We start from the raw sequence: 18,956 nt of genomic DNA on the forward strand, positions 1-18,956 counted from the left end.
AATGGGAGGCAGAAGGAACCACCGCGCTTGTAACACTACACGCCACACTTGCCCTACCCAACTGCAGCGCACAACAAATCATCGACTCCACCGTAGCCGCAATCTCTCACCACACCAACTCCACGGCGTTGACACGCACCGCCCATGACATCATAACCGGCGCACGCGCTCAACTCTCCGCCATCGACCTCAACGCCGCCTCTACCGCTCTATATGGAGCGCTTGCCGTCGGGGCAAAACTCATGCTGCAAACGTGCCCCCAGAAACCACCTCGGACCTCCAGAGCGAAGCCCTCCCGAACAGAAGCAAAGAAACTCAAGCGCTTCAGTCGAAAAACAAAAAAAGCAACAGTACCTCGCCCTCGTGCGGGCGGCTCAAATGCAGGAACCCGCAATCCCGCCTCCAACGGCCCCCAACCCCTCACAACCCGAGCCCCCCGCGACGCCCGCGCCCGCCACTGCCGCCCGGCAGGAGTGGCAAGACGCACTCAAAACACGCCGCACCACACAGAAAGAAGTCAGCGCCAAGGCCGCTAGCAAATGGCTGACTAAGATTTCCAAACTCTTTGCAACCTCACAAAGCAAGGCAGCCAAAATTATGCTCGGAAAATCAGGGCCCCGGCAAAACCTCACGGCTGTGCGGCACCCCGCAACCCAACACATAGCCACAACCAGTTCTGACATCAACGACGCGCTCCACGCCCACTTCCAGGCAGCCGCGGAACCCACCGGAGGCCAGCGCACCGGCCGCTACAGACCCGAGGACAAGGACACAACCTTCCCGTGGAACGAACCCGGAGCGCCCGACGGCGGCTTCCTATTGGCCCGCACAGCACACCCAGACGCTCAGTCCCTGCTGCCCAACGTCGCCGACTCCAGCAACTTCCAGAGGTGCATGCAGGCCCTCTCCCGCAATAAAAGCCCCGGCCCGGACGGCATCCCGAACGAGCTACTGAAGTGCATGCCAGAGGCGTTACAATCCGCTGTCCATACCCTCATGTGCGTCGCGTGGATTAAGGCCGAACTCCCTGCCGGCTGGTCCACAAGCGACACCATTCTCCTGTACAAAAAGGCAGACCCGCTCTCCATCTCTAACTACAGGCCTATTGCGCTGTGCAACACACTGTACAAGCTGTATACCAGCTTAGTCACCCGGGCGGCAACTGAAGCTTGCACAGACCTTCTCATCCACAGCGAAGCACAAGAGGGCTTTCAGAAGCACAAGGGAACAGAACGCCAAATCATGAACCTACTGCATGTAATAGAAGACGCAGCCTTAACGAAACGAGACCTATATGTCGCATACATTGATTTCTCGAACGCCTTCGGTACCATTGACCACGACCGTTTGCTTACAATAATGCACCACCTGGGCCTACCAACCGACTTTATTGAAGTCGTACGCAATCTGTACTCCTCCGCAAACACCACAATCCGCACAACACACGGCCGCACCAACCCTGTTCACATACGGCGCGGCACTATGCAGGGCGACACCCTATCGCCCCTACTGTTCATTATCTTCCTTGAACCGCTGCTGCGGTGGCTCCACTATGGGGGACGAGGCTATCGGTACGGCTGTCTCACCAACAGCGAAAACGACGAACATAACTGCTCGTCCCTAGGCTACGCGGACGACCTGACTGTAGCTGCCAACTCCCGAGACAACCTTAGGTGCCAAACTGACAAGATCGCCCGGTACGCTGCCTGGGGCGGCATGCGCATCAACCGCGACAAGAGCGCGTGCACTGGCTGAAAGCGGTCAAAGCCGACCTGACCGACGCCGGCGAGGAGCTGAGCAGGTACCGAAAACTCCCACGCCAATGCTACATGCTCATCAAACAGTGCCTGAAAGCCAAAGTGGCCTACTCCTTACCAACCATGGCCTACACGCAGCCAGACATTCGGGCCTTGGACGCCCAAATCGCAGGCATCGCTCGAAGATGCGTCGGTCTACCACGCGATTGCGCCACCCGCGCCATCCTACTACCCGCCGAGCTAGGCGGTCTCGGGATCGGCTCACTCCGGGAAGAATACGTGCAGAGAGCCTCGAGGCTACTTGTAATCTCGCTCAACGACACCGGCCGGCTTGGTGTCGTGACACGCCGCCTGCTCCACCTACAGGCCGCGCACGCAGGAAGTGACCTCCCACTGCACGACATGAAAAGGGCGGGTCAATTTTTTGTCACCCTTAAACAACTCACACTTCTACAGGACCACGACCTACTTGCCATGCTGCAAGGCAAAGAATTCACTGCCGCCCTACCAGCCCTTGTCTCTAAACTACGGGCCGCTGAAGCCACCACGCCCGCCTACCTTCGCGCCGACTGGATCAGCCCCTTGACCATCGATCTTGGACTGAACCTGGCGGACCTGGTGGACGCAAACACAGGGCGGCACATTATTGACACCACGCAGCTTGACCGGCAATTCCCAAAAGGCAGGGTGAAAGACAAGCACAAGAGGGCCTTAAACCGATTTACCGTCGCCCTATGTAAACCGGCAGAAGCACCCCCCAAATCTATGGGCCACAAACCCCTCCCCATGCAAAGCCGCACCCTGCCCGCCGGCGTCTCCAAGGCCGACCTCAATTCAGCTGGAGACCTACCTAAACCCATACCCCAACGAACTCTCACCTCCCTCCTGGCCCGCTGGCAAGAGGCACTACCGAGCCCCGCGGCTCCACCAAAACCTTCCCTAGAAGTCCTGCAGGCAAAACCGAAGCAAACGGCAAAGCAACGTCATTCTCACTTCATCAAACACGACACACGCACAAGAAACCCCGAGGTCGAAGCCAATGACGACGCCCTACCCGGCTCTACGGTTCATGACCCCTCCGACCCCACAAAGGACCTAGCTTTCTACATGAGTGCCGCGAGGGAGTTCGCCCCACTCGCTCAACAATGCAAAACCCTAGGGACCACGCGATGGACGGGGACCTGGAGGTCCCCAATCAGGCAAATGCCAGCCCGCGCACTAATCACCGGCCCACACACCCACACAGTCCACGCGCTACTACATACCCGGCCATACCAGCAACCTGCTGCTCCCACGTACCAGCGGCTGTACCTACCCGATGGCTGCCCAGCCACAACCCCACCGCCCGCGCCCGCACACTCGCATAACCGGCGTAAACGCGGCTCCCAGCCCACCCGCTGCCCATACACTCACCATGCTATTCAGCCGCGGGCCCCTACACGGGCAGCCGCACCCAGGAGAGACAGCGCAGCCGCGCAGCCAAGCTCCCGCCCTGCATGGCGCAAAGTCAGAGACAATGCGCTGAATGGCCGCCTACCCCAGTCCATCGCTGGGGTACAGGCAGCACAGCACATCACCGCCCATCTAACTAACCGCGACGACATTATCGCAGCCGTCGTCAGCGGACCCATGACCCACAAAACTAACGCCCCGCCGCCCAAGCGAAAACGAAAGCAGGGCCCACCGCCCGAGGAGCCCCCCTGGGCAGAACGCTGTCGCTATAAGGTTCGGTGGCAACCCACCCTGACCACAAACGGCATCCTCCGAGCCTACGAGCTACAGAACTACAACGCCACTAGCACAACCAAACCCCCGTGCCGACTATGGGGGCAAGGCATCCGGCGCTTCATGGTCCAAGTGCACTGGGCTGAAACGGAAGACCCCCTCTCCTCACTCTCCGAAAACCCAGGGTGGGCGGCCGCCCTGGCACGCTACACTCTTGCCCAAGCCGTAGACGCGCCCCCTGACCCTACCCCGCCTCCCGCCCTTGACAATCACCTCACCAGTAAGCAGCGCCAGGGGAGATGGCGAGACCCAGCACCCAGCGAAGCCGCACGCAAACGTGCGATCCTCCGGTGCAGCACCATCGACGTCAAATCCTGTAACCCGGACACAGACATCCACCCGACAGGTCAATACTGTATTCAAGTGGGCACACGTGAGCCGGGCAGCGCCACAGGCACGCCGTCCGGCCCCCCCCAAGACCCCGACCCCCCCGCTAGGGTCTACGGCCCGGACGGACGCTGCATAGGAACCGTTAGCGCTGCCCGACTTGCCCTACTCCACGCCCGGTACAGGACCCTTAACCCCACTCACCCCCCGGAAAGGTTCGCTGCCGCCCTGGCCTCCCTGATTATACGGTACCGCCCCAGCAAACGCCACAAGGAGAGTTCCACCAACCCAGCGCACGAGGTCACCCTCTGCCCCGACCTAATGTCCACTCTCACGTCCCATATCAAGTTCCAGACGGAGGCATTCGCATCTCCCCTCAACGCCCACTGCGACATCCCGGCATACTACACTACCCACCCGCAAGATTCAGAGTTCGGGGCCGCCCATGACTGCTACAGCCGCACGCTAGATGGAATCTCCTTCGTTCACCCACCCCCACAACCCGAACACACCAGCCTGGCCATGGCGTGGGCGGTCGCCAGCGCCGAGGCGGCAACACCGCACACACCGCACCACTACGGCCTAAACCTGTTCGACAAGTTCTCATTTGAAGAGGCCCGCTGCGCGTTCAAATACCGCTGGGGCCTCTCCTGGAATGCCAAGCGGGCCGCAAGAGTAAAACACCCCATGCCCGGCTGCGCAGGCGGCGAATGCCCCCTGTGCCGCGGCGACGACGGTGGCACGCACACCCTGGGCGGCTGCACCCACCCACGCATGAAAGCAGCCTACATTGCGCGTCACAACCGCGCTGTCCAGCGGATAGCGAAAGCAATTAGTCAGGGCCACTATGGAGGCTGCGTTATGTACATGGACGCCGGTAAGGATGCCCCCACTTACAGCGGGGGAACCCGCATTCCTGCGTGGATGCTCCCCAGCACGCCAGAGAGCGTGCGCAAGAAGTTCCGTCCAGACCTGCTGGTCATTCCCACACTCCGGATGCACAGGCCCGGACTGCCAGCCCGTGCACCCCGCACACGCCGACAAAGGAGCGCTCATAAGGTCTACGTCATAGAAGTCGGATACTGCTCGGACCTAAACCACCCGGACAAACGCGCAGAGAAGCTGCAACAACACGAAGACCTCGTGGCCGCTCTCCGCGACGCAGGCTGGGACGTGATGTACAGCCCAGACACTGTAATTAGCCTTGGCCATACCGGCACGGTCACACCCCACCTTCATGCCCTCCTCAAAACACTCGGATGCCCCACACAGTCCGCACACAGCACATGCCGTAAACTAGTGCAGCACGCCATCCACACCACAACCGCCATCACAGCCCTCCGCCGCGAAATCTACAGCCACAAATGGCCAGGGAGACCACCATAAAACCGTATGACCCGCTGTGGGAAAGGGGCCAGGCCCAGTACGCCTAGGCGCACTGGCAACCTCCCCTCTCTCACTTGGGGGACAGGGGCTCAGCGGCGGAGACCATCTATGCGGTGGTCTCTCACGCCCTCACACCCCTACCTCCGCAGAACACGCCCTGTCATGCAGGGAGTACCTATTATTATTATTATTGTCCAGCTTATGCGCAGGCAAGGACGTGGCTGCAGCAGCTGTGGGCCTGCGTTGCGCCCCAGGCAGCGGCGCCGCCAGTGACGGACGCGGGCTTCATGCTGGGGGACCGCATGGGTATGTGGGCCTCAGGCCCGCGGGGGGCGGGCGCGCTGCTGTGGAGCACTTTGCGGGCCACCTTCTTGTACGCCGTCTGGTGTGCGTACTGGTCCCGCGAGCCTGCTAAGCAGACGTCGGAGCATGTGGTTCGGGAGGTGGTCAGCGAGCTGCGCAGGGTGATGCAGCTGCGTTTCACTGCCGCCACGCTAACCCCTGAAACCCTGTCGGCTCTGCCCACTCAGCTTCTCACCGCACAGCTCAAGGCGGCTAAGCTGGAGCACTTTGTGGCCATCTGGTCTGCGGGTGGCGCGCTTTGTGAAGTGGAGGAGGTTCAGGGTGGGTCACCGAAGTTGAACTTGCGGCTGACGCTTGCATCACCTGTGCAGGCCCCCTAGGTTTCCTTTTGGGCGGTGGTTCTTTCCAGGCGCTGGCGTGGCATTTATCGTCATCAGCTTATCTGGCGCCCATGTGTTTTAGCTCTGGCTGGCGTCGCAGCGCCTGGGCGGCTGTGGGCCTTCCTGCACAGCACGTCTTGCAGCGGGCTGGAGCCCGCTTAGTCAGCGCCACATCTGGCCCGTTTAGTTTTCTGCTTGTGTCTCCTCTGCCGGTTCTCCTGGGGTGTTGCTTAAGCAACCGACTTGTGGGGGTGGGGTGGGTTTGGGCGGGGCGAGTGCGTAGCGCTGGTGTTTCCTTTTCTGGCGCGCGGTGGTGGTGGTTCTTGCGGTTAGGCTGTGGTGTAGGTTGGTGCTTGGGTTAGGTCTGGCGGTGTTTTTGTGCAACCCCTCCCGGGGGGCGGGGGGGCCAGCCTCCTGATCTGTCTGCCGGGTCGGGGTGGGGTGAGGTGGGTTGGGTGGGGGTGGTTGTTGGCGCTTTCGGGGTGTTTGCTTTCTGCTTTCTTCTCTTTTCTTCTCTTCTTGCCCTGTCAGGGTTCTGGTCTCGGGGACCAGGCTGTCTTTAGGCAGCAGGGGGGCAGCGCGTCTGCCCCTGTTCAACCTTGTAAGGATGATTCCTCAAAAAAAGGCAGCGGCGCCGCCAGTGACGGACGCGGGCTTCATGCTGGGTGACGACATGGGTGTGTGGGCCTCAGGCCCGCGGGGGGCGGGCGCGCTGCTGTGGAGCACCCCCCCACCCCCCACACATGTCGTCCCACAACACGAACCCCCCACCCCGCCACCCGCCACCCAGCCACCTGTGCACCTGTGCAGGCCCCCTAGGTTTCCTTTTGGGCGGCGTTTCTTTCCTTGCATGGGGCGTGGCGTATTATCGTCATCAGCTTATCTGGCGCCCATGTGTTTTAGCTCTGGCTGGCGTCGCAGCGCCTGGGCGGCTGTGGGCCTTCCTGGAGCCAGGGGTCCAGAGCCACCGGGTTATTGTGGAAGTGCTGCGCCGCCGTGGTGGTCAGCTGCGCCGCTGCACGCTGCCACTCCGCCTCCCGCTCCGCCAGCCGCGACTGTGCCGCCGGCTGGGTCCCCGAATCCCCCGCCTGCTGTGCTGGCGCCGGGCACGGCATGGCTGCGGGGCGGGCCGGAGGCGGAGGTGCGGCCGGGTTGGCCGCGGTGATGGCCCGCCGCACGTCCCGCACCGTGTAGTCCGCCAAGCTGACACCCGCAATCCGGCAGTGCTCCGGGTGCACCACCACCCCAGCCTCCGGCGCCAGGAAGTACGGCGCCCGAGGCCACGCCCCCGCCCGTTCCCCTGGTGGTGCTGCATCGTACGCCGCCCGCTCGTCAAAGGTCCACAGGTGCCGCGGCTTGCGATGCTGCAGCACACAGGCAGGCTGCCACGCCACATCCACCGCCGGGGGCAGCACGCCAGGCCCAGGCTACCTGGCGCCCATGAGTACTAGCTCTGGCTGGAGTCGCAGCGCCTGGGCGGCTGTGGGACTTCCTGCACAGCGCGTTGTTTGCAGCTTTCTTCTATGTCTTGCAGCGGGCTGGACCCCGCTAAGTCAGCGCCACATCTGGCCCGTTTAGTGTTTCCTTAGCAGGTTTTCCTGGGGTGTTGCTTAAGCAACCGACTTGTGGGGGTGGGGTGGGTTACGGCGGGTCGAGTGCTGGTAGCGCTGGTGGTTTCGCTTCTGGCGCGCGGTGGTGTGTTTTCAGGTGGCGGTGTTTCTTGCGGTCAGGTTTTGTTGTAGGTTGGTGCTCGGGTTAGGTTTTGCGGTCTTGTTAGGGAACCCCTCCCGGGGGGCGGGGGGGCCAGCCTCCTGCTCTGTCTGCCGGGTCGGGGTGGGGTGGAGTGGGTTGGTGGTGGGTGGCCGTTGGCGTTCTTCTGGGTTTTCTTTCAGCTTTCTTCTCTTTTCTTTTCTTCTTGCCCTGTCGGGGTTCTGGTCTCTGGGGCCAGGCTGCGTCGGGTCCTCGTGCCCAGCAGTTGGGAGGCAGCGCGTCTGCTTCCGTTCAATCCTGTAAGGATGATTCCTCAAAAAAACAAATCACGCTGGACCCGTGCTGCCCCCCGCCGGCGGCGCCCCAGCGGCTGCACAGGCAGCCGCTCAACAGGCAGCAGTCGGTTCCACCAGCACTGGCGTGGGATTGGATGCTGAAGATGAGGGCCGTAAGCGGCGGCGGCGCGGGTGGGCGCAACGGCAGCGGCGCGGCGGTGCCCCCCCCCACACACACACACAGGCCATGGCTGCTGGCGTCGCAGGCACTCATGCTGGACTCGTGCTGCCCCCCGCCGGCGGCACCCCAGAGGCTGCACAGGCAGCCGCTCAACAGGCAGCAGTCGGTTCCACCAGCACTGGCGTGGGATTGGGTGCTGAAGATGAGGGCCGTAAGCGGCGGCGGCGCGGGTGGGCGCAACGGCAGCGATGCGGCGGTGCCCCCCCCCCACACACACACAGGCCATGGCTGCTGTCGTCGCAGGCACACATGCTGGACCCGTGCTGCCCCCCGCCGGCGGCACCCCAGAGGCTGCACAGGCAGCCGCTCAACAGGCAGCAGTCGGTTCCACCGCAGCCAACCCGGCCGCACCTCCGGCTCCGGCCCGCCCCGCAGCCATGCCGTGCCCGGCGCCAGCACAGCAGGCGGGGGGTTCGGGGACCCAGCAGGTGGCACAGTCGCGGCTGGCGGAGCGGGAGGCGGAGTGGCAGCGTGCAGCGGCGCAGCTGACCACCACGGCGGCGCAGCACTTCCACAATAACCCGGTGGCTCTGGACCCCTGGCTCCACCGCACCTCCGCGGCAGCCGGGCAGCAGAACACGCCGGCAAGAGAACTGCAGTCGTATACGTCCCCGTCCCAGCAGTCGGGTGAGGGGCCGCGGCGTTCCGAGCGGTTGCAGGAGCAGGCGGCAGGCGGGGCGGGGCCTAGCACGGGGCCTTTTGATTAATCATCCTTACAGGATTGAACGGAAGCAGACGCGCTACCTCCCAACTGCTGGGCACGAGGACCCGACGCAGCCTGGCCCCAGAGGCCAGAACGGATTCCTCAAAAAAAAGAGCCCCGACAGGGCAAGAAGAAAAGAGAAGAGAAGAAAGCTGAAAGGAAAACCCAGAAAAACGCCAACGGCCACCCACATCCACCCCACCCCACCCCACCCCGACCCGGCAGACAGAACAGGAGGCCTGCCACGGTGGCGGCGGCAGCAGCGGCGGCGGTGGAGGGCGACCCTCGCACACCGCCCCCGGATGCGTCCATTCTGCGGGGTACGTGGCGGAGGCTGTGGGACAGCCACGCCAGTCGGGGGGCTAAGGTGCTGGTGTACCGGCTGCAACATGCCCCTAACCGAACATCCCCTCCACAACACCTACGTACCCCATAAAAACACTTTACATACCGCCCCACAATAACTATCAATACCTGTAAAACACCCCCTTACCGTACTTCACACACGTCCACACAAGGGTACCTTGACGTGTTTGCCGTGTTATTACACGGCGCGCAGCCTCACAGGCCACGACGACCAGCCTAGCAATAGCACTTTTACGGCTTTCAAGGCAGCGCTAAGTGTCTCTTACAAATTGGCGGCGGCAGCGGCGGCGGCGGCGGCGGCAGCAGCGGGCGCGCGTGCGCGCATCTTGGTAGCGGAGGGGGCGGGAAAGGCCACGTGGAGGAGGAGAGCGCAGCGCCGCCCAAGAAGCGGCGCAAGCGCGCAGGCTGAGGAGCCGGCTGGTGTCTAGGTAGCGGTCCGCGGTGGGGCTGGCAGGGCATTCGTAGCGGCATGACGAGTGGTGCGGCTGTTGATAACTGTGCTGTGTCTGGCTGCGGTTGGCTCTGCTGTGGCATCACGATTGCTAGGCACCTGGTTTGGCTTTGTGCCTGTGGAAACCGACCCCGGCTATGTCCGGGCGATGAGGTTGTTCGGCCTCAGACTGGAGGGGCTCAGCCCCTTTTCCCGTGACTGGGGAACAGTTGTTCTTAGGCTTCATCCTTACAGGGGGCCGCGGCCGTGTGCTCCGCCGCCTACATTGGGGCCCGCTTCTTGCCGCTCCCCGAAGATTGGGTTGGTATTTACACCCCCTTCCCTGGAGGGGGCGGGGTAAGCGGCATGATGGGCCGGAGCCCACAAAGCCGTGACTGTGCTGCGCCCTGCCGCCTGCCGGAATACTGAATACGCGCGTAGCCAAGTCGTGTGGAAGGCCCCTGAATGGCAGCGTGATAGAGCCAATCAAGCGGAGTTGATTGGCACAACTTTGTATTGCATGGCTAAGTAAAAACCCCTACCGCTGCGCAGTACCCCGGCTTGCCCCTCCCCCCTCCGGGCGCCCCGTGTCATGCGTGCCCCGAAAGGGACGCAGCAGCACGTAGAATCCCGTGCACAGGCGCAGGTGACAGCCGCGGATCAGGTAACAGGGCGTGACGGTTCGAGGCTGTGGGAGCCAGCACACAGCATAGGTTGTGTCCCTCCAAACGCATACACTTCTGGCTCTGTCATTACGGATGTCCGCACTGTCAGGTTCAAGGCCAGCGCGCGCGCAACCCAGTGCACAGCTATTGCATCTCCCCACAAGTGTTCAGGTAGCGTTACGTTCTGAAGTCGAGGCGCAGACCGCATCATATCGCGGTATATGCAAGTGCAAGGCTTCCTCCTCCCCACTTGGCCGACTGCGTCCTGGTAGAGGGTTAGAGGCTGTGTACTGCGCGAGAAGGGTAGCTGCAGCGGTTCGTGCCCGGCCCTCGTCTACATAGTGTATCTCGAGCACGCCAATGTTATCGCCCACGTCTCCAAGCTGGGCGACGGCTTCTGAGTACTCCGCGAAAGCTTGTTCTAGTGCGTTCATGGCCCTCGCACGAACATGTGCGCATCGACCACTTGTCCGAGCACCATTGCTACGACGTAGCCTACTGCGTCAAAAAGATCATTCCCAACTTGATAGCGATAATTGGAAATGCGCTGTAAACCGCGTTGGCGTTATGCGACGCTGCAAGTGGCCTTGCTGTCGCTAGAGCGACCTTCCTTCACGGGGACCCTTAAAACTACCAGTCACTGCACAACGTAATACTATTCCACGGTGCTCGCGCTCTTCTGCGCGGATGAGGGCCTCACAACAAGTGCTGATGTGATGCCGCTTGAGCGGCAACACATTATATGAGCTGGTTATGGTCCAAGTATAATGACGTCCTTTACATTGGTAACCTCTGTGTACTGACCCGCCCGTCCAGCAACTCAATCCTGTCGCCATAATCAAGCGTTGGAATATAGGTGCCAGCGTTTGCACCTTTGCATTCTCAACGCTCGTCATTGCGTAGACCTTTGTGGGTTCTCCTGCACTTGCGCGTTACTCCTCCGCTGAACTTCGTCCTACCGCTGAGCTTCTGTTTTTTCCAAGTTTCGCATCGCTACGCACATATTCCAGAGCGTAGTTCTCACATGCCACTCGCCTGCTGTGCTCGGGTTTCCCGAGAAATAACTCAAGGTAAAACTGTCATAACCGAGGGGGCCCCACCCGGGAACTCGATGCGACCGCAATGGCTTCCGCCCCTCCCCCTTCGGGGAAGGGGCAAGCCAACCCCTTATCAAGGCGGATTCCGTCAACCAGTTGTCGGGGTTATTCGGTCAGTCGGTCCCGAGGGTTTCAGGGCATGGGCGTGGGGCATGGGGCTGGCACTCTGTTTTACGATCCCTTACCTGCGCCCACAGCGCCCACCGCCCCCCAGCCACTCCCACAGCGCCAATCTGGATATCGTATTAGCATTTCCTGCTGCATTCACTGTACTGTACTGTCATAACAGGCAATCCTAGTCCGGAGGTTCAACAACAATCAAGGCCAAAGACTGACTGATGTAGTTCCGCCACACTCTAGCTCTGCTGGCTCCCCGCCGATGCCGCCTTCTGCAGAGACCCGCCCGCAGGCTTGCTCAGTACAATTTCGTCGGGTTGGAGGAAGGGGTTGCCGTGGGCCTGCCCCTGGCCAGCCGTCAGCGCTTCCTGTTCTGCAGCCGCGTCCTGTGCGGGCTGGTGGAGCTGCATCGCCTGCTGTGCATCGACGCGTCCTCCTTGCCCACTCGCTGCAGGCTCTGGCTCAGCTGCTTGTACCAGTTGGTTCGGACTGGACGTCACGGCCGGCACACCACGTACATCTGCCGTGCTCAGGGTACTGGGCCGGTCCGCCACCCCCGCGGCGAACAGGACGCCCAAACCGGCCGCACCAACGGGCATCAGCGGTGGCGGCTGCCGTTGGACGGTGTACGCCTCGTATTGGCGGAGCTGTGCGCAACCACAGCAATAGCGTGAGGCGGAGAATAGTAAGTGGCAAGGCCCTTCCGTAGTAAAGCTTTACTGATGCGGCAAATCCAAATGCCAAGGGTTTAAGGGAATGCGGATGACGCACCTGTGCAGCGCGGAAGACCGCCAGAAGCGCGTTAAAGTCAGTCCATGTGGCCGCTGCGGGATCCTCCGCAACCGACAGGCTCCTGGCCCCTGCAGCAGGTCCAGCGGGCCCCAGGCTGGCGCCGAGCTGGAGCAGCTCCAACGTGGGGACGGCCTGCGGGAATGAAATACTCCATCCTGAGCTCCAAACTTTATACGCGTAGTCAGAAGCGCCTGCATCCCTTTCACAAGGCAACTATGGACCCGCGACACGCAAACCATCAGTTGCTTATATTGTGACCCATCTGCGACGCCGTCCCCCCTTTTGCGCGCTGCGGGTTGTTGCTGGGTCTTAAGCTACTTGGAAATAGAATCAACTAAAACACCCCCCAGTAGTGCCCCCCTTGAGGAAAATGGGAGAGCAGCAGCCTTCGGAGGGTCGACGCGCTGGAGCTGACCGCTGCGGGACTCTACAGTCATCTGTAACGACGCGCCTGCTGCACCAATGTGCCTGGCTACAACTCCGCTTCTCCCTAATTAATCATACATGCAACCCCGGTTTAGTTTGGGCTGGTATTTGCACCCCCCCCCCCTAGCCCCCTATGCCCCATGCATCTGTGTCCGCGTGGTACTATGTCGTGGTACTATGTATAGATTTAGGTATGGCCAGCAAAAAGGGACGCCGCAGCGAGCTCTGGCGCTATTCATCGGTACGCGCACCCTACACCCGCTGTCTACTTCGCTACACTTCCATGTACCTATCTTTGCACACACACACACCCCAAGCATCCCCTTGCAGCCATGCGACCTGCCTGCAAACGGGTGTTGAGCATGCGGAAGGCGTTGCACTGCGGGAGCAGCATCAGCAGCCCATACAGCGCCCGCAGCAGCGAGGGGTGCTTGCGCGGCTCCAGCAGCTGCAGGCGCAGGAACGTGAAGCAGGGCGTCTCCAGCAGCGCCACCAGCCGGTCCACCTACACGTGGTGACAACAACGAAGAAGAAGACCGTGTGCGTCAAGTGCGCCAAATGCGGGAGCCATATTTGGACGTGAACCAGGAGGGGCGTGCAGATGGGAGGATTGGCAGGTATGGACTAGCGTGGCATCGCAAACAGGGCGTTCCTAGTTTAAACCCTTGCATGCAGTCATTGCAAAGCGGTCTCCAAACCTCCTGGTTCGCTACTTGGCCTGCGCGCGATCCCTGTTGCCGTACCTGCACTAGCAGCTCCGCACCGAAGGGCAGGTCAGCGAAGGCGTGCACAATATCCACCGCGTGGTCATAAGCCTGGGCCACGAAGCAAAGGCTCAGCAGCGCGCCTGCGCAGGCAACCAGCAGCAGGTGAGCATTACGGTACCAAGAGGACGCACTGGGACAAGCGGCCAGAAGCATGAGAAGCAGCGAGGAAGAATTACTAGGAAGGCGGGCTGCCAACAAAGGCACCAATGCCGCCCCGGCCTGCATTGTAAATTGCTTTTACTGTCTCCGTACCTGCGCTGTAGCACCAGGACGGGTACAGCACGCTGAAGAGCCTTGCCCCCGCGGGATCCTTCGCCGCTCGCCGCAACTGGTCCCGGAGCTCCGCCAACTGCACGTTGCAGTACATGAGTCAAACGTTGGCCAACGACACCGGTGCCAGGCATAAGGCATCTGAGGCTGCCAGTGATCATACCAAGCCACTTTATTGACAGCAAGCGCGACGGCAGTCTGAGATCTCACCTCAGGCCCAGTCAGCAGGATGAGGTTTAGAACCTGCGGCAAAACAGGTTGCCAGGTACAAGCCGCGCTGGGCAGGTCCACTTCTTCAAGGCTGGTCAGGGTTCGAGTGTGAGATCTTTCACTGGAACTGCCCCGCCAACCTACTTGCACCCTTGCGCCGGCCAGCACACCGTGCAATGCGCATGCAGCGCCCAGCCCCAGCCCTTGCCCGTGCCCCAGCCCCAGCCCCAGCCCCAGCCCCAGCCCCAGCCCATGGCCCCCAGCTCCAAGCTAAACCCACCGACACCATGGTGGCCGCGAAGCCCATGTCCGCGTCACGCTGCAGGATGGCGCCCAGCTCCGTGAGCACCGCCGCCGCGCCCAGGTGGCTGCATAGCCGCCTCAGCAGGCTGGAGCCACTGCGCTGCAGCAGCGCGAAGCCTGCCTCGCCGCGGAACCGGTCCAACAGGGCCACCAGCACCGGCCTGCGCGCGTGGGCGTGCCGGCGAGGGTGGAGGTTGGAGTGCATGTAAGACGGCGGTAGTCGGATAACATGTACCGGTACATGTTATCCGAGGCGCAGAGCCTTAAACTAGCAGCTCCCAATGCACGGCACAGGGGGATGCGCCCCGGGTGATGAGCGGGGTGATTGAAATGATGGGCCAGGGGCGCGGGTGTTGTTGGGCATCAGTAGGTAAAGCGGGACAACAGGGTTGACGTTGCTGGTGTCTATCTCTTTTGGTCCGAATGGGGCTAGTGGCGAGTCATATTGCCATATGTGCCGGTGTACGATCGACTCAGACCAAAAGACGCGGAGCATGCCACGTGCCTCCTCCATGTTGAGGTGGGACGGGATACGAGCACACATGGAACCCAAGTGCGGCGCCCGACCCCACTCACGAGAACTGGCCGGGGCATTCCGCCAACGCCGCCAGCACACCCAACGCCGAGGTGACCACGGCGTCGCTGGGTGCCGACAAGGAATCCAGCAGTGGCGGCAGCAGGCGGCCCACCTGCAGGGCACAGTGGATGGGCAACAAGCGCCAGACGGCCAGTAAGGAACGAACCATACAAGGCCATCCTGAAGTGCGGACGTTGCAAATCGACACGCGTCTGGTAACCTGCATGCCGAAGGAAGGCAATCGTCCCTTCCATGTACCGGTATATGCCGATCTGCTCTTCAGGACTGCTATCTCACCCATTCCGGCAATCACAACACAAGCACACCATGTACCATACCTAACCGGTTACCATCATGCACTTCAGAAGTCTTCCGCCTCGTCCCCCCTTCCCCACCTGCTCCAGTACCAGGTCCTGCGCCCGCGCAAGCAGGAAATGGAGCCAGCGCAGAGCCTCCAGCCTGTGAAAGCGTGGGGACGTCCCGGCATAAATCGTGAACGGCTGGAGCGGGCGGAGAGGGTGCAAGCACGGTAGTAGGCAAATTGCACTGACCGCCTGACAGGTACGGTGGTACAGCGGGAAGAGCACAAACGACGCGGTGAGTTCCAGACAGAACTAGAGGAGACTGAAAAATGGGAAGCTAATTAAAACAATGAGATGAGGGGGGCTCGTGCGGATGACTGTTGCGGTGGTAAAGGGCGAGCAGCCATGCAGCGGATGCGGGAGCAGATGTGAGAAGGCGAACAGGCAGGGCTGGCGGGGCAGTGAAGCAGTGCGTATGCATGACACAGCCAGGCTGGCAGGCTCACTGCCCAGGGCCACGCCCAATCTACACACATGCAACCGCACGCGTGCAAGCGGCACGCACCGTGTGGCCTCCATCTCGCTGCGCATTTCCAGGATGACGGTCCCCAGGATGGCCGCCATGTCAATGGAGCTGATAATGCCGTGAGGCGCGCCGGCGGCACCATATCCAGCACCCGCACCTGCAGCCCCTGCCGCCGATTCGGGATGCCCGTCGTCATCGCACATGCCCACCTGGAGGAAACCGCCCGGGGCGCACGCCGTGGGAGCACACCGGCACACATCTTAGCATCATACATACAGATTGCAGGTTCGATGTCAATGACGCACATATGGTCTAGCACCATGCCACCATAAGAACACATACTTCAGGCTGCAGCTGTGCCTGCAGATCAAGCCGATGTACCTCCTTCCAGCAGACATAGTTATGTCCACGCATTTGCTAGGCATCCTCGGCAGCCTACGGCCCATCAGAGCCGACGTGCACCCGGTCGAGACACGCGCACCTCGAGCCGCAGCAGCGCAGCGTTGGCCTCCTGGCACTCCCGCTGAATGTCGGGGTTGTGGCTGGAGATGTTGTACAGCACCACGCCCAGGATGGCGGGCACGTGGCCATGAATGCGGCGCGGCGCCAGCTCCACGAAGGAGCGCAGCCAGTGGATGGCCGTGAGGCGCGTCAGCTCGTCCGGGCTGCCGGCGCGGTCCACCAGTGTGGTGGTGAGGCGGCTGAAGAAGTCGGGCGCCAGCTCCGAGGGCGGCGTGGCGCGGATCTCGGACAGAAAGTCCTGGTCGCGCAGAGATAGCAATCAGGGAGGGAGAAGCGGGGGTGAAGGTTGGCATTGTGACAGCCGGCAATGTTTCGCGCTCATGACCCCGCTCCGGCCACGCTCTGCTGCGAGGCCCAGGCGGCAGACTTCATCGGCCCTTGCCACGTCATGCCCTCACGCCCCCGCCCCCCAGTGAGTCGGCTAGTCGGGTGACGTTATGCATGCGGCGCGTCCTGCTACAAGCATGGTCGACTGTCCACTGAGACCACCTGCCACTTTATCGGGATACAAGCCGCCAGGCTGCGCTCCCGCAGTACACGTAGACCAGGGCTTGGGCCGGGTCGGGCCGCTGTCCCTGGGACCATTACCATTTCCCACCCTCCTCCCACTCATGCCCCGTTGTGTTCTTTTCCTCTGGCTCCCTGGCTGGCGCACCTTGAGGCAGTTGGCGGCTTGCGTGCGCACCTCCCGCACCGGCTCCGCCAGCATGGACAGCAGCCCATCCAGCAGCGCGGGCAGGTGGCGCAGCATGCGCACATGCGGCAGGCTGTCCAGCACCACCACCCAGCTGAGCAGGAATTGGCGCTTGTGCGGGTTGGTGACGCGCAGGTAATCGCGCAGCTTGGGAATGAAGGCGCCAACGTCCCAGTGCGTACAGTCGGCGGCGATGTCCTTGATCAGCGCGTCCAGGAACTGCACCGCGTTCTGCACGTTGGCCTCGCTGTCCGCGCACAACCTACAGGGCCGAGGCCGGGCGAGGAGGCGGAAGGAAGGGCGGGAAGGAGGCGGTGTGGATAGGTAGATATTGCAGGTGTGGTGTTCAAGCACCCAGAGGGGGGAGACATTTGAGGGAGAGGGTCGCGAGGTGTGCGGGAGTGCACCAAGCTGGGTGACCACATCGGCACTAGACCTGTGGGGCTGGATATGACCAGACGGCAATCAGGCTGATTCTCGCGCCCTCGCTGGTCATCCCCTGCCATCCCTCCACCCCGACCGCCCCCCGGCCGACCTGAACATGGCGTCGAACACCTCATTGAAGAACAGGATGAATGTGCCGCGAGCCACCTGCAAGGCGACGCATGCAAGCAGCACGGCTTGGGACTCCAGGCGCCAATGCTAGGATGCTGCTTCGCGTGACGCCTGGAATCAGGGTAGGCCAAACCGCCAGAGGCGCACAACCACCTTCGGGCCCTGCCCATGCCCAGGGCTCAACTGCAGACCCCTCCGCGGCCGTTTCCCATCCACCTTGGCGATGTTGTACAGCGCCTCACAGGCGTAGTAGCGCACGCGCGCGTCCTGGTCTGTGAAAGACGCCAGCACGGGCGGCACGATCTGCCTCAGGTGCACCTCTGTGGGGTCCCCCAGGCCCACCGCACTGGCCGCCAGGCACAGGAGGGCGCCCTGCAGTAGCAACAGTCAAACACATGAGACATATGGTGACTGCCATCCTGGGTAGTGTATGGGTATGGCAGTCGAGACGGTGCACATCGTTGACGCCTTCAGAGGCAACCAGCATGCATGCACCCAAGGGATCAGCAGCGCGTGCTGCCTTCCCAGAAGGAGTGGACGCTTTTCTGTTGCGCAGGCCGTCGGGCTAGCCATGCCCTTCCGCCCCTGCACACGCCACCAGCAAGGCGGAGCAGCGAGCCCCAGTAGCGCCTTGGCAGAACAAAGCACGCACCTTGCGGTGGTTGGCCTGACTTGAAAATGCATAGTCGCTGATGAGCTTGTCAACTGTGGCAGAGAGGGAAGTGACCGACAGGTGCAGGGCAAGGTCAAACCAGCCTGAACGGTACATCCAGTGGGTCTGCCGGTCGCCAAACCCGACACCCAAGGTCTCTGAGCGGCAAAGCGAGACCAAAGACGCGAGACGCTGCCTGAAGTTGTGCGGCTGCTACAGTGGCGCCGTCGCCAACCCCAAGCAACCAGGGGACTGGATATGGTGCCAAACTGCAGTACATGTCTAGTCCCGCAGGCAAAGCTCTAACGGAACATGGCTCGATCCCAGGCTCTCGTGCTGCGTGCTCCTAACCGGTCCATCCCCCATCGCTCCAAAGGCAAACTGCGCCCAGTGCGTGCCGTGTGACGCCGACGACGTCCCGACAGGCACCATCAACCGCCCCCATCAGCAAGTCCTATAAATCCACGTGTCGACGTTGCCTTTCGCTTGCTAACGTCACTCGCCTGTCAGCCGAATGCGGTGTTGATCGTTCTGTGCCGCGAGCCGCTTGATGAGTTGCTCCACTTCCAGCGCCGCAACCTTTCGCTTTTCATAAAGCTTATCTCCAATCTGCCGGAGCACAGCAGCTGGCAAGAGTTCGTCCGTGACTCCCATTGTGCGCAGCTGTCACCTCCGAGCTGCTAGACTGCACGTATTTATATTCGAGTACCTATTTCATTCTTTGTTGCACCTGCACGGCGTCCTTCTTGCTGATTTCCAGACTTCAGACTAGCCAACACCCCTTCCTGAGGACCGAGAGCGGACCTATGGTATACGTG

General features: G+C 61.8%; 1 protein-coding gene across 1 annotated transcript; it reads right to left on the reverse strand.

Moving 5' to 3' along the window:
• Nucleotides 1-10,373: 10,373 nt before the first annotated feature.
• CHLRE_16g670261v5 (uncharacterized protein) lies at nucleotides 10,374-18,937 on the reverse strand. Its single transcript, XM_001699169.2, has 16 exons — nucleotides 18,642-18,937; nucleotides 18,139-18,191; nucleotides 17,703-17,858; nucleotides 17,467-17,522; nucleotides 16,893-17,193; nucleotides 16,197-16,475; nucleotides 15,755-15,924; nucleotides 15,283-15,346; nucleotides 14,887-14,999; nucleotides 14,288-14,471; nucleotides 14,008-14,040; nucleotides 13,780-13,876; nucleotides 13,504-13,607; nucleotides 13,104-13,265; nucleotides 12,314-12,466; nucleotides 10,374-12,189 (listed from the first exon to the last, which is right to left on the reverse strand). Exons 1-16 carry the CDS (start codon nucleotides 18,790-18,792, stop codon nucleotides 11,782-11,784), a joined length of 2,484 nt encoding a protein of 827 aa, XP_001699221.2. The 5' UTR covers nucleotides 18,793-18,937; the 3' UTR covers nucleotides 10,374-11,781.
• Nucleotides 18,938-18,956: the final 19 nt, after the last annotated feature.

The sequence above is a fragment of the Chlamydomonas reinhardtii genome, chromosome 16 (genome assembly GCF_000002595.2).
Source record: "Chlamydomonas reinhardtii strain CC-503 cw92 mt+ chromosome 16, whole genome shotgun sequence".
Lineage (NCBI taxonomy): Eukaryota > Viridiplantae > Chlorophyta > Chlorophyceae > Chlamydomonadales > Chlamydomonadaceae > Chlamydomonas > Chlamydomonas reinhardtii.